General features: G+C 39.2%; 1 protein-coding gene across 1 annotated transcript; it reads right to left on the reverse strand.

Annotated features, from left to right (window-relative positions):
• Window positions 1-14,664: 14,664 nt before the first annotated feature.
• LOC131231352 (dirigent protein 2-like) lies at window positions 14,665-15,514 on the reverse strand. The gene has a single exon (XM_058227517.1). It carries the CDS (start codon window positions 15,512-15,514, stop codon window positions 14,990-14,992), a length of 525 nt encoding a protein of 174 aa, XP_058083500.1. The 3' UTR covers window positions 14,665-14,989.
• Between the last annotated feature and the right edge of the window lie 3,704 nt (window positions 15,515-19,218).

Consider the following 19,218-nt stretch of genomic DNA (forward strand, 5'->3'; position numbering starts at 1 on the left):
GCATGAGATTCATGTATTTGAATAGGATCGTATTGAAAAATATGCAGTATTGTCCAACAAAGAAAAAAATAGTGTCTGTGATCTAATGTATTAAAAAAGTTGTGAGTACGTACCCTTTCTCCAAACGAAGTGTGTGGTCCTATCTATCCTAATGTGCATACAGTAAGCATGTGATTATATATATTAAAGATATTAAATAACAAAAAGAAGTCATTGCCACATCATTCACTTTGGTATACAGTGTATACTGAATAAATCAATAAAAAAAAATCATCATCAATGTAAAAAAGTTATTACATGTCCACAAAGAAACAGATCAATGGAATCAGCGGCCAGTCCCTGTCGGACGGATCCAACACTTGCATCCCCAAAGTTATCGTGAAGTGTTTTCTTCAACCACTCGACGCGGCGCTCAAGTCGAAGACTGACAAAGAACGATGCCAGCTTCTCGTCCCTACTCAACAGTTGACCAACTTCAATAAACTCTGAGTTGGTCGACCCTTGCACTTCTTCCATAACATCAAGTACTTTGCTAGTACGATTCACCTCTTTACCTAGGCCAAAATCGCGCATAGCCTCTACAATAGTCTTAAAGGCTAAATCGGGTGAAAATGGTAATTATGACTTTTCACACCCATTTGAATTTTAACGTATTCGGCTGCATTTATAAGTGAATCTGCAGTTGGATGGATTCGACGATAAGGCAGTCGCCAAATCCTGCACATTACAGGTACTCGATGAGATTTCATCTGACGCCCGTCTGCAAGACTGATAACAGTATGGTGGTCCGCGGGACACCACTGCTATCCAAAGTACGAATAAACAGTTGTTTCTTGTTTATATTTTCATCTTCGCCTTTGCGAACTTCATCTCATTCACAGCAACACTTGAAGAAGATTTTCACCAGCAAGGTAAGATCTAGTTCCATTCGATGACGTTTTCAGAAATCATTCCTGGATCTTGTTGGAAGCTTGCCATCCTCGCATGATTATCTTCTTCAAAGTTATTTGTATATGCTAACCGCCTCTCTCCCTCTTCTTGACAGTTTGTAAAGGATAGATCTTGGTGATAGACGACATTACATCCACCTTCATCGCTGCGTGATCTGTCGGGACTAGGAATTTTGTTTCTAAGGTTCATCCTCTTCTCTCAGTAGACAACCTCACTCATCATAGGTTGCTTTTAAGAGAAATTACCTCCATTCCTCTATTGACCATCAGATATTGGGTCGTCTGTACATGCACCATCAGATTTTCCACAACAACCATCCGATATCCAAATAGGTACACTCCGATTGCTGGTATTTTACAGCCTTGAGAGGGTTTTTTATAAATGTTTTTGAGATTTTCTGATGAATTTCAGAAATCTGGGTTGTTACTGTATATGTTTTTGTAGAGATTTTTTGGATAATAAAATGTTAGATCTGTGTCAAAGCGTTTGTAGGATTTTGAGTAGGAGAGGCTTTTGATCGGTTGCACGGCAAGAAGTTTTTAAAAAGACTTTGCCTTTTGCGGACCGTTTATGATGCTAGAATGGGGTGGTCCTACGTGCTCTCTTTATTCGTAACCAATCGTACAGTGGAATGTCTGAACGGACGTTGAGTCCTCTATTTACCTTTTGTTTACCCTCTGTTTAAATTCTTTCTTGCTTGCATGATGTTTATGACAATTATTACTATAAATCCTCTGTTTACCTTCTGTCAGATTTTCATACATAAACAGAAATATGGAGGAAAGATGGATATTTTTTGGGGAGGTCGATAAGCTTTTTGGGCAGATACATATAAACAGTGGGGCCCATCTGATGAACGGCTTGCATCTCATACAGATGTACCGCATTGCCACATCGGTTGGCAAGTAGATGGCCTGACATTCGTGTATGTGTTTTCCATGAATATCAGATGACAACTTCAAAACTTTCGATCCTTTTATTTGAATGCAATCTTAAATTTTTTTTATTTATTAAGCAGTTATTTTGTAAGAATTAAAAATGTACAGTTACAATATTTGATTTCATATCAAGGCCCTTTTTTCCCCCCAATTTGTTGTCCAAACGGGTCTGCGACAAGAAATCCTTACCAATGGCAGAACGGTGCCAATCAGCTTTGTGGTGCTATCAATGAGTATTGCATGACTCTTTGTATTATACTCAACGAGTATAATCCAAACGGGTCCTATAATGAAATCCACATTGTTCAATCATATTTGTATTATCATCTGCATATTACTCTACAGATAAAGAAAAGAAATTTTGACTGCCATTGTTTCTTATATCTCTGTTGTGATCTTGTTTCTCTGTTGTGAATTGTATGATATTGATTTATTGTTTATCAGTTTGTCCATTGGTATATGGCCACCACTGGTCAGTCCCATTCGATGACTAGTTTAATGCAGAAATTCTTTGTCCATATGAATAGTAGTCGTGATTAAAAAAGTCATATATAATGCCCGCTTGGTAAAATTCAATTTCCTGTTTAAGCATGCCTATCATGCACAAGACTGATAACTTGTTCAATTTTGTAAAAAACTGACATGCTAGTAAAAGCACTTATCCCAAACCCATTGGACTAGTCAAGACCATCAACATACGGGTTTGGTTTATGAAAAAAAAAAATTCACACTCAAGCAAAGTTCGAGAAGGTTAGATCAGTGTAAACAGGCAGGTGATCTTAGTTGCACTAGTAATAATCCCTGGTAATGATCCCTAGGCTTCTTTGGTCATGACTCTATAGATAGATAATGAAATTCTTTCTTCGTTTGTTATTGTTGGGTTCAGTTTTTTTTTCTGTTGTGATTGTATGATCAGTTTTAACAAATGTATGACTAGTTTATGATTAAAAGGGACCCATGATACGTATAATAGTAATCACAATAACTTTTATCATTGAATTCCTTTTTGGCAATTTGTTCGATCGCTGTTGACGCTGAAAATTTTGATTTATGTGGTCGTAAGGTTGTTCTTCCTTATGATTTTGTAGACTCAAAATCTAGGTTTTGGTGGAGAAATTGGTATGGTTTTTGGGGATTTTAAAGTCGATGATATTTTGATCCTGTAATTTTTTTTTTCTTTCAATGTTTGATTTCTGCTAATGTCTGAGAAATGGGTTCTGGATTAGAAAATGCAGCATGTGTTTGTTTAGTCCAAAAGGCATTGTTCTGGTCCAAGTGCAAGCATGACATGCTTTTCACCACTCATGGTTTGGATGAAAAAGCACCTAACAATTATGTCTTTGATTCTTAGAAAATTTCAATCTCATGCTTGTTTGGTTGGTTTTTTCAATGGGTTGAATTATTTCTGTTTGATTTCAGTGGAATAAAGGCACCGTTGAGGGATTTTTCATTTCTTAGTTGTCATGAGATTTCATCTCTCATATTATTGTTTAGAATGGTAGTTTTCATCTGTTGTGAAAATTCTTCCGCATCTGTTATAAAAATTGGTACTCAAGAAAATCTGAAAACAGGATAATTCAATTTTATTATGGAAAAAAAAAAGAAAGAGAAAAAGGTGGGTCATGGCAAAGATAAAAAGTGCAGCCGCAACCAAACAATAACTAGGATATATATAGTTTGTGACAATATTTGACTACATCCATCGGAAAACCACCAACTATAAGTATTTCACTATTTCAGAGTACAACATTCAAGATATCGTTTTACCTCTGGAGAACCTAGTAATGATCACCAACCTTCGTTTCTCTGTATATGTATCGCCAACAAATGTATATATCAATACATAGTAGCAAAGGGCATTTACTGCTACATTCGCCTATGAAAACTGATATTTTATAAAGTGTCATTAGTACTAACTCAATTTCATTGGGTTTGTTATACAAGAGAAAATCAAAACATGGAGGGTCAAGGATGGACGAAAGAGGAAATGACTGCCTTTGCAGCTACACTTGTTGCAACAACTACTACTATTGGAGTAGGGGAATATTGCAGAAATATTTTATTTAAGACACCCTTAAGATTTGGGGATGTTGAAAGAAAGAAGATAATAAATGCGATAATAAGAGCGGGTGTAATAAATCTATTGTACTATTTGTAGATAATTGAAGTTAATAGTGATGAAGAAATGTCTCCAAATGGGCGGAACAACCAATCAACCCCCACCAAACAATCTGGGCAAGAGCAGTGTGTCACACCACGAAGGACACTACGAAAGTATAAATCAAAATCACTCGATGAAAACGTTGTGTCTAGTGGTGTAATTCGGTGGATGGATGAAATGGATGACTACCTCATTGAAACCTTGATGGATGTTGTGGCGAATGGCCGCAAGAGTGCAAACGGTTTTAAGAAGGAGACCTATAAAATGGTCGTGGAAACTGTCAGGAGTGCCCTAGGGATATCAGTATAAGAAAAACATATTGGTAATCACCTCCAAACATTGAAACAGTTGTATTTTGAGGTTCAAGACACCCTCAATGCTAGTGGGTTTGGCTGGGATGAGGACAATAAGCTAATTACGGCTCCAGATGATGTCTGAGAGGATTACATACGGGTGAGATTATTTTTTATATTAAACCAATTTGTTACTTTAGCACAATGTATATTTAAAGAATATCTCATTAATATTTATTTACTAATACAGATTTTTCTTGGTTGTTGTCAATAGTCACATCCCTATGCACAACACATTCGAGGGAAGGCGATGTGATGGTAAGATGACCTCACCTTCCTATTTGTAAATGACCGCGCTACTGGATCGCGTGCTTCCACAGGAAATATGCATAGTATTGTGCGAAAGGGAAGGTCCCGTGATTTCGACATTACGCCGACAACATCGGTTGATCTGAACGACGATACACTCGTGTTGTCCAGTGACGATGTAGGGGACAGTGGACATAACATCCAGTGGTCGTTTTAAAGTGGTGACAGTGCTCATGTCGCAACCTGTAGTCCGAATGTCAATGGGAACAACTCGGTGAACACAGGCAACACATCCAATTCTAGGAAGAGAACCAGACAGGATCGCCCTTGCGACGTCATTGGCAAAGGAATTGGTGATGTTGCAGAAGCTGTCAAGTCACTAGATATAACCATACACCAAGGGAAGGATTTGGTACGTATGTCCCAGATTGTGCCTGCTCTGGAGCAGATTGAAGGCCTCACGGGTCACAAGATCCTACGCGCCACGAAGATACTATCAAAAGATGAACAACAATCTGCTTCATTCCTTTCACTCCCTAAGCAAGGAGGTTGGACTTTGTGCTGATGCTGCTTGCACCAGATCGGTCTTCTCACTAATTACACTGTCATTCACCTGACCGTTGATGGGTTTCTGTTTTCTTTGGCTTGTCAGTCAAGTGGTTTTTGGACAAAACTTTTTTTTGCTACAGGGCTAGTTTTGTTGACTAGCTGAAAATTTATTGCTTATTTTGGATGATATTTTTATTATTATTTTTTTTTTGGATCTTGATGTGTGTTTTTGATAATCCCATCGTTGATGCGTATTAACTTGCATTACCTGTTGATGCCCATCTTGCATTATCCGATGTTAATCTCCTTGATATATTGTTTTCCATATGACTATCTTGCTCATATCTGCACTTTGTATAGGATAAGTACCAAATTTTTACTGGACAAGTCATCGCTTCAGGTACGCTCTCAGATTCTCAGATTCATTATATTATCAGTTATTTAATGTAGTGGTAAAGTGTATAAAAATTATTTTATGTTTAATTATTAATATCAATCATCTGCATGTTGTACTTATTCGTATTTCCATAGTCTCCATATGGGCAAGAAAATGTATGTTGTCTTCAATGGACGTCGACCCGGACTGTATGATACATGGGAGGAGTGCCGCCAACAGGTGGACAGATTTTCCATAGCCCGCTTCAGAGGATACAAGTCCACATCGGAGGCATATACTCAACAGACTGCTTTCTGCAAGTATGCGCCGCAACACAATGAACCAGTGGCCGACATCGAGGACGACCATCAAACGAGGATGTTAAAAACTGAACAACCTTGCATTGCCAGTTACAGCAACCTTTATATAAGGCACTCCCTGTCACCATCCTACTACTGTGCAAAGTGTGCTGGCAACGGCACACCGTGAGATGACGTTGAAGAAATGTCAAGATCATTTGAGGCCCTCCTTAGGATTATCTTCGGTTGCTTGCTTTTAATCATCGTCATTCAACTCATGGCGTGGTGCTAGCTTATAGCCTTTTGGTTTATGGTTATTTTTAATACGACTGTTATACAATTTCTGGAGGACTGTGGTGTGCTTTGAACAGGTTGTGTGGATGTTTAGGAATTTATGGGTTAACTTATAGGTGATTTTCATAATTCATTACTGTCATGTCACATTTACAGGAGTACATTATGTTATACTTTAGTGGGGCCCATATTTTCTCACGTGGTAAGGATTAGTAGCAAGCGCTTGCTACTAACATTGGGTTACTGATCCCACATCCAGATTTTCAGTGGTGTGAGTACGCTGATTACTTCAATTTAAAGTTTTGAAGTGTAACATATACACATTGACCCCTATATGTCTATTTCTGAATCTTGTGTCTATTTATCCATATTACAGCTGAATTATGTATATGATCATCCATTATCCTTCAAAATTCGAATTTGAAGGGACCCATGTACCCGCTTTTATTCCGCCGGTATGTTGGCCATCTAGATTCAGTTGTTGCAATGTCAACCGTGAGACACGTCCATTTGAAACAGGTCCACCACATAGTGCTGATATACGTTTTGGTGCATTTCGATATATGTTGTGGACCAGACAATCTATCACAAAGATCATCATGTGGTCCACCACATAGTGTTGTATAAAAACTTTAAGCATATGCAAAGATTGGCTCCCACGATCACTTGTCCATAGTTGACCAAATTGCTGAAAGGGGAAGTTGTATATTCAGCACTGCTGTAAAAATCAAACAACTAATTACAGTTGTTGTAGAGCTAAAATGGTGGACACCATAAGAGCAAAAAAGGAATGATTTGATTACAAAATTGTCTATCCAAACACGTTCCTACTGAATTTCTATCTATTACACCCAAAAAATGCCAAAAAACAAGCACGGGAAAGCAAAATACAGGTATTGAAACAATCATTGCTAATACATGTAAAGACGTAATTATGCTATCTTTACACCCAACTACTGTGGTAATTGGAAAACCAAACAGGCCCTAAGAGAGTTGTCGAGTACATCATAGGGACGAGGAGGCCGCATACGTTTCCTTGATGCGGTCCCACCTCAGCTACTTTTAGAATCAGAAGTTCGAGTAGGAGTGTCATGTGAGACGTGATTTTCCATCAGAGAAGTGTCCGATGAAAATTGATTGGTCCCTGTCAAGTCTGCTACGTTATCTTCTGAGAGGTTAATAGTATCGTCAAGATCATCTTCGAGGTCACTCCATGCCTCCTTGAGATCTCGTTGAATTCGAGAGGATGATGCGACCATACTTATACTTCCTTGCACATAATGTCCTGTGGCCTGACTGGATCTGATGATAACTGTAAGGTCATCCATTCTATCAAATCTTACCATAAGGTATTCCTTCCTGACTTCATCAGGGGCTGTAACCACCATTCGTTCATTATCTCATTCAAACCCACTGGCTGTCAACATGTCCTTCACGACATTATATTCTCTTTTATAATACCTCAGCCGGTTCTGCACATTTTGCTAGTTGACAATTATATCTGTATGTTTCGTCACCTCTTCAGCAACTGCTTGATAGGCTTCCCGCTTAAAACCATTATTAGCTTTACGTCCTAGTACAACATGTTCGAGCAACGTGTTGAAAAGAACTTGATCCATAACTCTAATCCGTTTGATTTTTGGTGCTCGGGATAATGGTTCGGTGAGGGATTTTACTATCTTCTCACGTGGAGAATATCAAGTTGGCACCATTGGTGTTTAAACCGGTGATTGCGTTGGTATCAATTTATCATTGGACCAGAACCACCTACGCATGTAGCACGTGTCAAGTATAGATGAAATTTAGCTAATGTCAACCGATTTTGTAAGAATCTACATGATAAAAGAAAGAATGATCAGAAATTGAACATACTTATTTGGAATTATATTTCAAAATTTTGGAAGACCATAATTCCATTGACAAGTACTTAATATTATAAGCAACTAAATAGTGTCCAGTTCGTATGAAAGATTATAAAAAATAATTAAAAATAATTTGACTATTTACTCTTACTATTTTGATACGCATCTGATCACATTCAAGTTGCAATATATTATCGCGCACTCAAATCCAAGCATCTTTTTCTCGCAGAGTAACTCAGTAGTAACCATTACCTCTCATCGTTCATTGATATCTCATGTGGTGTTAGGTTACTCTCCCTATCAGTAAAAGATATACCAACGTCATGTAGATTCTGAGGAGACTCATGTCTGATTCGTATGAAATTGTGTAACACATAACATGCTATCACAATTTTCACTTGTGTGTGGAATTCATACTACATGGTCGTCTTTAATATGAAAAATTTACCTTTTATAACACCAAAACAACGCTCGATTGCATTGCGCAATTATGTATGTCGGTAATTAAACAGCTCATTCATGTTCACGAGCGCTCTCCCAGTTTGATACTCCTATAAGTGGTATCGAACACTCCAATATGGAGCCATAAAACTGGGTGAATGCGCATATCCAGCGTCGACAACATAATATTTTCTTACATATTTGAATCAATGTTCTATTAAATGGACAATTGAAGATTGGAGATAGGTATTAATTAGATTGGTAATCTTTGAACAGATAACCAGCACCATATGGGACAAGTAAGGAATTATCTGATCGGGTCAAAGCGTTGTGTAGCACCCTCGCATCCGAAGCAGAACCCTCCCAACCGACCAATACATATATAAAGTTCATATCAAATGAACATGCCGCAAATACATTTGGAGAGAGGAAGCCTTTCTGATTGCGGAAGCTCGCATGATCCGCTGCTTGGACATGAGCAAGTATGTGTGTCCCATCAATTGCACCAACATAATCCTAGATGCATTTCATTAGATTTCGTTTAGGGACGGACTTGTTAATAGAGGTTCATGAACAACAATATAGATATACAATGGCTATCAATAAAAATGATACTCAAAAGTATGAAGCCCAATTTATATTTATTTGGACCTCAGATGGTGTTTCTGATCTCACACGCGTTCTGATTCAGCACGTGTGTAGTGATCACCTCTCCAATCTCTTATGGCGCGAGTCGCTTTAGCGATGCAGTTGATACAGAATCCTCGTGGAATCCGCCTGGCCCAAGACTAGGACATATGTGGATTGCGTATCGACTAACTGTATGCTGCTGAGTAAACTCTGTGTATTCCATTGTAATGCATGTATCTTATCCACGTCGTCCATCCGTTTTATCATATCTTTTTAGCTACAATACCGGAATTGAAGCATATAAAAATCTCAAGTGGACCACACCACAAGAAAATGTGTTAATCGAATGCATACCCTCTAAAACTTCCTGGGGGCGTAGAAGTTTCGGGATCAATTTGATATTTGTGTTTTCACTTCATCCACGTCTTATGACCTTATTAACATGTTGGATGATAAACACACATCATTATAGGCCCTAAGAAAGTTTCAACGGTACACGTCATTATACCTACTTTTTTATATGGTATGGTCGACTTGAGCTTTAGATATGCTTCAATTTTGATACAATGCACTAAAATGATATGATAAAACGGATGGATGGTGTGGACAAACTACATACAATAATAAGGTAAGCCCTGCAGAAGTTACTTAGTACACAATCGGTGTTAGTACCAGGAGACTGAAGAGGATATGACCGTGCACCCACTTAGCCCCCGACGGACGCGGCTTGAGTACTACCTACGCCCGTCCCTAGCTCCCAACGAGCAGTTTTGTGAGCAGGCCCACCGTGATGTATGTGTACATCCAAACCGTCTATACCTTTTCTCAGATTATTTTAAGGCATCCATATAAAATGAGGCAGATCCCTTTTCTCATATTATTTTATGGCATCCATATAAAATGAGGCAGATCCAACGATCAAATGGACTACACCACAGATGACTCTAGCATTTAATGCAACTGACATTTAATGCTTTGTGCATTTTAATGCAACCAAGCTTATTATTTGGTGTGGTCCACTTGAGCGTTGGATCTGCCTCATTTTTTGTGTTCATGGCTTAAAATAATATGAGAAAATGGATTGACGGTTTCGATTTACAGATACATCATGGTGGGTCCGCCCATAGACCCGCCCGTTTAGAGCTGGGGGTGGGGTGGGGGGGACAATCCGTGTTCGCCCCCGACATCACACATGTTACAATCTGGCACGCGGACTTGAATCGCGGAGACTATTTATATGGGAAGAGGCGATCGCTCACCACGGCACACACGTGGATGCACGTATCTCAATCTAGATCGTCCAAGTCATGGGCCCAGTTTGGATGGACCGGCAGCCTGAAAACACCAATAATTGAACCACTCTAACCATCCAAATTACAGCTAACAAGTGGACAATTAAACAGCTATAAATACAAATTCGAAATCAGATGGTTGAAAGACTGCCGGACTATATGACTGTGCGGTCATGGCCCATCTCCGATGAGGGCCACATTTGTAGAGCCTGGATTTCTGCACATTTTTCACAATTACATTGATAATTCACTAACGTGTGGTGAACAATTGCAGGAGAACGGGAAATCTCCGCATAGGAGGAACTTTGATACTGTGGCAGAGTATGATGATCCATACTCAGGTGCACACCCACCGTACATATGGCACGTATATGCTCCAATCCAAGCCGTTGAGGTAGTGGGGCTCTGGGTAGCAGTATTAACCCAAAAGGTGTTTTATTTTATGGACTATTAAAAGGAAATCAACGGTCCAAATTGAAAAGGTGAAATGTCATTAGGGTTTTTGCGTTGTATAGACCCAATGTACTACCCGCCTTTTTTCATTGGACTCGAAAAAAATCTTAAATACTAAAGTAGACCTTTATTCATACTGATGAATTCAAAATGACAAAAATACTCCCGCTTTTTTCAGCTACTTTACCATAACAGGTAGGGATATTTTCGTCAAAAAACCAACATTGGTAACCTAAAAATCATCTTTGGTGAGATAAGTTTTCAAGCCATGAAAAACAATGGATGTTGTACAGACTTATCTACGGTGCTAATTTTTTCATGTCATTGACAACCGCAGCCCACTTTAGTGCCGATCATGGATTGCCGGCGCATCCGAGTCAGCATTCAAAATATACACTCGGTTGAGTCAACCCTACAAATGTGGCACACCTGAGTTGTGGATCAGGGTTTATTTTCAGTCTAATGGACGGCTTGGAAGGAAATAACACATGTCAGTGGGCCTCAAACAGTTCGAACGTGCACTTTTGGATGTATGCCATCAATACCCTCATCAACGGTCCTTAGCAGGTGTCTTCCGTTTCACTGCCATTTTTTAGGAACCTCGGATCCGTCGTCTCAGTGGCTTGGGAATCTGTACCGTGGGCGCTTTCTTAAAAACTGAAAAACGAACAGTACGAAGTACAAATATCCGACGGAGCACTGCATATCAGTACATCATAAAATATTTTCTCCCATCTTGGCACACATATGGAAAATCCAGGCCATTCACCTTGTCAGGCACGCCATGAAAAACTCTTGTCACAAAAATACAAAGGTTTTTTTTTTTATCAGTTGGGCCACACCTGTTTTAAAAAATGGATAGTTCGAAAAAAATATATATCAACGGCCTATATTCAACTTACAATTGTGGCTACCTATTGAATGGAACTTTCTTTATATTTCACTCAGGATATGTTAACGGTATTTCCCACCTAACAAGATATTCTTATATTTTAAGACACCACACACACCCCACACAGTCACACTGTGGTGGGATTTCACCACCTATGGATGCTCGAACCCTTTACTGTGTGTTGAAACTCCTGAGAGTCTATCACCGGAGTAAGAGTGTGTGTGTGTGGCCGAATGCTTAGTGGTGCACCAGTTCACGTGGAATTCACGTGAACTTTTTTGGTATGTCACAATACGTAATGTAACTCTATGATCTGAGCGGTCCACGTGAAGTAGCACTTCAAGAAACCTTGACTCAATTTTTATTTTGATCCAAAACTTTGGTGAGCTATAGAAATGAAATCAGTTTTCTCTCTTAATTTGTATTTCTCTTAGCTATGACCCACTAGAATTTTAAATCAGGGTGAAAATTTGTCCCTTGGGATTTCATGGGATATATAGCCCATGTGAGAATTACAGTTAGAGGTGGGAAAGATCCGACTCAACTCATCGAATCCAACTTGACCTGAACCGAAAGTCAAGGTTGGGTCGGATCGAGTAGACCCACTTGGATCCGAAGCTTGACCAAGTCAATTTCGGGTCACATAGCAACTTGATCCGATTCGATCTGAAACCCAATTTGTTCCGAAATTGGGTACCATAAAGTCCAATTTTTTATTATTTATTCTTACCTTTATCTTTCATCTAACCGGTCAAATTGGGTAATTAAATTCCTACCGTTGAAAAATTCTTAAAGACTACAGAACTTTTAGATCAAGATTATATTTGTTTTTTCACTTCATTCAGGTGTATATGATCATATCAAGGCGTTGGATGGAAAATAAACAACAGAGTGGGCCCTAAGAAGATTTCAACCGTGGGCGTCCCTAGCACCATTGCTTCCTATGGTGTAGTCCAATTGAGTCTTGGATCTTCCTTATTTTTGGTTCAGTAGTCTATAATGATATGAAAAGAGGGATGGATGGTGTGGATAAGACTCATACATTACTGTGGCCCATCAGTGGCCCTTGAAGCCTCTACCTGTCCCAAGCTCGGAACAGGCGGGGGTAGTACCTAGTCCGCGCCCGCATATAACAAGGGAAAGGGAGAGGGAGATGCATATAAAGAGGTCAGAGGCAAATGAGAGTATCACAGGAGAGGTTTCTGATGCCGGCTGCGTGTAGGTCACATTTTTCAGCAAAAAGATAAAAATATTCATTGCAGGATAAGCTTAACCTACACTGCATTGTAGAGGATACAGCCTCCCAACCAAGTCCAGAATACTAGACACCACTGCTTGCAAAATGGATGGTCTAGATCATTCACCACAACATGATATGGACGTTCTCCGGTTATTCTCCTGGAGACTCTATCACTCAAGTGTTTTGGTTACCTTCTTTATGCGAATTTTTATGATGGGTGGCAATGGGCCAGGCCCAGCCTAAGCCCAAAAATGATGGGGCCCACAGCCAACTCAGCTGTACGAAAATTGCTCAAAATCCCTATTTCCCACTTGAATATTCCTAATCCATCCGTTAATCAAGTGAGCTGCACATGCACCAAAAAAAAATAAACACTTCGAAGGCAAAAAAAAAATTATAATGGCCTAGATATAACGTGCATGTGTTTCTTGAAGATTCGAGCAACGTGCGTTTGTAAGATAGAAAGATGTATATATGTCAGGCCGGGTTGGGTCGAGCTAAAATGACTTGAGTCCAAGGCTAACCTTAAAATTGATTAGACAATTCATGCTAGGCTAAGTTTGGCCCATTGGCTAAGCTAATAGTGCCAAAGCCAGTTCAAAACCTGATTTATAGAATACTAATGGTATGGCACACGCAATGCATGTGGAGAGAGTAATGGAGAGGGAGACAGGGAAAGAGAGATCTTTTGGAAGAATAGAAACTGAGAAAGGGTGCGGGCTACTCATTAGTTAGGGAAAGAAAGGGCCATGGGCTATATGATGTGCCCACAAGGCTTCATGATGTGCCCACATAACTAAAAAACTGCACCATTTGCTAATGCAAAGTGGGTCAAATGTGACATGTTTGATGATATGCAAGTACAACTAAAATCTCGTAAGTAGCATCCGTCTCTTGCTTGCATTATACATAGTAAAGATAATTATTTTTACTCATAATGTATCATCCATCTTGGCTATTTGAAATATAGTCAAGAATTTGGACATCCATTCGGTATTATTATTATTATTAATACCGATCTTTTTCTTGACTTAACTCAGCATAGTTTAATTGGATGGTAGGGTGTTGTCGAAGATGAAGCCTAAATGAAGAAAAAAATTTAAAAATTACCCCATTTATGTCTTACTAACCAATCAAATCCCATCGTATTAAGTCACGAGAAAGGTCGGTTCTAAGAAAGGTAGTACTAGCAAATGTTTGTGGGCCGTAGTCCAACAAAAAGACCAGCAAGATAAATTAATCTTGCAATTTTGGGTTAGCCCAATGGAATTAATAACACATTGATTGGACACAAGGGTTATTGCATTGATTGGCCGATTCTTGGTGATCAATGGACATACACTGAGGCTCGATATATATATTTATCTTTCCTTGATTAATGTTAGAAATGTTTTGACACAAAACAAGGCCATAACAAGAAGAGGAAATGAGGGGTCAAAAAATTCAAAGGGAAGATTAGTCTAGTTTCACTTTGGGAGTGAGAAAAATAATTTTCAATTTGGAATATCTATTCTAATTAAGTAGCATTTACCAAGTCCATGAAATAATACCAGCGTCAAGTGCAACATAAAATTAGATTTGCTAAAATACAAATCATTGCAATAGGATACATCACTACTTCAGCCTTTTGGGATCATTTTTCAATAATTCAATCTGCTCACACGAAAGATCTCACTTTCAATAGTGTATAGGCATCAAATTAAACTTAGTAAATTAGATTATTTCAACCCTTTGATAATCTATCTCTTTTCGTTTGAATATGATCAATCACCATCACTTTTGTAAAATCAAAGGGTCGAAAATATTCAATTTGATGTTTTTTCAAGCATCCCCCATCAAGGCAAGTCACTGAAAAGAGCCTAAATACGACAGCTAAAATCCGTTGTATCCTATTGCAATGGATCGCAATAAAGGAACCCCATTCGCAAAATTTGAAAATTCTACTAAAAAGAAGAAATTTCTACAACTATTTCACTCAGCTCTTGAAATATCCATGAGCCAAACACACCTTAGTAATGTCTAACTGTTACATTGAGCTTGAGAATACCTCTCAAACTAGCCAAATCCAAGAACTCAGTCTCCATAAACCCATACCCCTTCACAAACCGAAAAAAGCCGGTCCCCGACAAAACGCCAAATTCTCGAACCTTTAGAGAGAACAAATCAGCCCCTTGGATCTCCAATGTGCTCCCATTGTATGGCCCACCAGTGAAGATCACAGAGAAAACAAGGTGCAACCCCTTACCGTCCAACGCGGAGTTTATGTACATGCCTTGTGCTCGGCCGATCACCGCCGATTCCAATGTGGGCCCCTCAGTGACCACATCATCAACGACTAGGATGGTCCCAAAGTGTAGAATGCTGGAGCTCGGGCCAGATTTTCCCGCGACGGTTGCCGCCGATGCGTCGTGGCCGGTCAGGTAGTCATGTACATAGAACACAAGGTTGGTTTCTTTGGGTTTGGTTGTAGGTAAGTTGTAGGCTACATAGAAGAAGATGGCTATGAAGAGAATGAAGATGTGGGTATTGGACATGGTGTTGATCATGTGTAGGAGTGAAAGGTGGAGATGTGCTTAAATAGTTGCACAAGGAAGAAATGTGGAGAGTTCTATGGCTACTCGCGGGAGTAGTTGACTATTTGGCAAGTATAAAAGATTGGGGACCGTTCATTAGATGGGGCACTCTGTGTGATGTTTTGTAGCCTGCAAATCAGGCCGGTCTGGTCATTGCATGGGTCGATCTTAAACGTTGGATGTATCACCAATTTTCGAGTTTCTTATGGGTGTTCACCTGATGATCGGACCCGTTTGATGTGGACCAAGGTACATGTATGGCAGGAATCAGCTGATGAGCGGCTCGGATCTTGCACCCATGTGGGCCATTTCGCATTAGCATGTTTGTGAGAGTAGGATTCAGATAGCTACTCGCATGCTCTCATTTTATGAAGTCGAGAAGTTGAGAGTCGCGAAGCTTATATTTTTAAGAGGAATACAGGTATGCAGCCGGCCTTGCATGGAAGTTCTGTGCAGTTTCCTTGTTAAATTTCAGTGAAAATATCTGGTGATCAGGACCGTTGATATTGTGGGATTATGTGCGGATGGGCTATATATCAAAAATAGCAGAAACTGAACGACTGTGATAATCCAGTTGTAAATTTTAAGGGTTTGGTGTGGTCCACCAACCGTTCCTTTTGGATCACTGTCCACTGAGATAATTTTTGGACATGGCCTATCCACATGATGGGCCACCAGAACAACAGTCCCGATCACCAGATTTTTTCTACGTGCACCATGAGGAGGTTACTGTATAGAAGTTCCGTACAGCGCCTCTGTATAATGCATTCTTCTATTTAAAAATAATACTTGGCTTTTCCTTATTGGAAAATGCGAATGTTTCCACATTATCATGGTTTGATTGTTATTATTTTTATCTTTTGTTTTGTTTTAGATAAAAAAAAAAAAAAAAAACTTTAATACTCAGGCAGAGTATGATGGATGATACACCGGCACTTACAAATTACTTAAAAATTACATGTGCAGTATACAAGTGAGATAAACTAAACTGTCCAAAATATGGTTTCACTTTTAAATGTATCATGAGCAAAAAATTACACTTGTTTGATCATTGAACTATCTGATTAATGGATATTTATTGGACCATTAAAAATGAAAAATATCCAACGGTCTTATTTCAACAAATAAGTTTCCTTGAATCAAAGGTTAAGATTGTCTAATCAATCTCAATTTGGGACTGTGACCTAGAGACAGTAGGTTCCACAATTCAGTTGGTTGATTTGAGTTATTGTACACTATGTAAACAGTTTTTGAGTGCCTGTGTATCAAGTATCATAGCCTACCGGAGTTTCATATCATTCCCCTTTGTATTCGTGCTTGTCCTTTCAGGCATCTTTCAGTGATTCTTTAGCCATTGAAGTTGACATTTTAGGATGCTTTTCTTGTCATTTGGTGAGCCCAAGAATCTTCGTTGGACTAAAAAGAGGAACTTAGATACTCTGGTAGAAGGTGATGGATGATACTCAGGCACCTAGGAATTACTTAAAATTTGCATACGTAGCATACAAAGTAGCTCAAATTTAACTGTCCAAATCATGGGGTCTAGTTTATATGCATCAACCAAACATTACACATTATTTGATAATGCTAAAGGAATGGTGGAGATTTATTGGATGATTATATAAAAAAAAAAAAATTTGAAAAAATAAAATAAAATCAGTGATCCTATATTTTTCTCAAAAAAGTGTACACAATCTCTTCGTTAGTATATGCCATGTGTACAACTTCACAGTGCCTGTATATCAACTTTTGTTGCCAGAGTATCAAATAGCTAGTAAGGAATTGTTTGGGTTCAAGGGATATCGTACAAGGAGAAGTCCATGTCCTCATTCTTAAAATCCTGGACATGAATATATAGGTTTGTTGACATTTGCTTTTTGAAGGACACATGAACATCCTTTTCCAGAAAAGTGGACATCATGAGCATATGTTGAAGAGGTCAGTTTTTTTTTTTACATATCCCACCATGGCACACGTGTGTGATATCTAGGCCCTACAAGTTGTGGGTCCCAATTGTTCGAAATCTGCACTTTGTACCCCGGGCAGCAGATTAGGTGCGGCCCTTTCCGTGGGGCCCACCTGGATGTATTTATTTTATATCCACACTGTCCTTCAGTTTTTCCAGATTATTCTACGGTATGAGCCCAAAAATGAAGTTGACACAAATCTCAGGTGCACCATATCATTGGAAACAGTGGTAATTGCCATTAATGGGCCTCATAAGTTTTGGATCAACCTGATATTTTGTTTTTTTCCTTTAATCAAAGTTTATGTGACCTTATCAACAGATTGGATGGAAAATAAAAATATGAAAACATTAAGGTGGGCCATAGGAAGTTTTTAATGATAGAGTGTTCAATCACCACTGATCCTATAGTATGGTAAACCTAAAATTTAGATCTTCTTTATTTTTGGGCTCATATCCTAAAATGATCTGACAAAACTGATGGATGGTGTAGATAAAGAATAGGTGCATCAAGGTGGGCCCTATGGTAGGGGCCGCACCTAGTGATATGTATATCCGAACGGGCATTGGAACGGGCACTTCCTTGTTACAAAGGCAGCAAAGGGAACCAACAACAGAAACTGTAGTCTTAAATATCAATATCATACAAAGATGCATTGGTGGTGAGCCTGGTTTTGCTCGGCTTTTAGACCCGTATGGGGCCTTTAACATGGACGTATGGACACACGTTCCAGTTGGAACATGTGTGACAGATCTGAGCCTTCCATCGGGTTTGAAACAGTTTTTTTTTTGTACGCCTAAAAAATAGGCCATTTCACTCCACTGATGGGTCAAAGGAAGAAATATTATTTTTTTTGCGGCCGTTCATTTTATTCCATGTTTTGTGGACCATTTGATATATGAATGGTCTGATTTTTATGATATACAGCATAAACAGTACATCCTACCTAATGAAAAGCTAAGATTTCACCGATGTGGGCACATTTGCCCGTGTGAAAATGGGTACAATGTTCCTATGGGGGAGTAGATAGACACGAAGATCTTTGTGCCTGGGGCTAGAGGTGGGCATCGAGTCAAGTCGGACTAGATTAGGTCTAATTAGACTTAATCCGGTTTTTACAAGTACCTGACTTGAACTTGATTCGATTTGTCCGATCTGATCCTTTGATGGCCTGACTCGAACCGAGTCCAACTCGATGAAGAAAACCAATTTAGATCGAGTTGAGTTTGTCCAGTTGATTTGGACTAGATTGAGTCAAGCTGAGGCGGAGACTTTGGTGCTAGGAGGGAAACTTGAGGGAAATCGGGAGAGAGTTAGGGAGAGAAAGGAGGAGAGAAAAAAGGAGAGGAGGCAAATCGGGAGAGAAGGGAGGAGAAAAAGAAGGAGATGAGGGAAATCGGAGAGAAAGGAGGAGAGAAATAAGGAAGGATAGGAAGTCGGCTCGGGTTGCGGGTAGAGTTAAGGTTCGTGTAGAAGAAGGGTAAAGGTATAAATAAAAAAAGAAAAGAAAAAAAGAGAGTAAAAATCTAACTTTATACTACTCAATTCCGATCCAGATTGGATCAAATCGAGCCGGATCTGATCGGATCGAGTTACTACATGACCCAAACTCAACTCAGTTTGGTGTCAGATTTAAGTGGGTCTACTCGATCCGACCCGACCTTGACTTTGAATTCGGGTCGAATCGGATCCAACTGG

Source organism: Magnolia sinica, chromosome 17, assembly GCF_029962835.1.
Source record: "Magnolia sinica isolate HGM2019 chromosome 17, MsV1, whole genome shotgun sequence".
In the NCBI taxonomy this organism is placed as follows: Eukaryota; Viridiplantae; Streptophyta; class Magnoliopsida; order Magnoliales; family Magnoliaceae; genus Magnolia; species Magnolia sinica.

What these genes read in the sequence shown, in the direction of transcription:
- LOC131231352 (XM_058227517.1), bottom strand. Translation starts at nt 15,514, where the DNA reads ATGTCCAATACCCACATCTTCATTCTCTTCATAGCCATCTTCTTCTAT.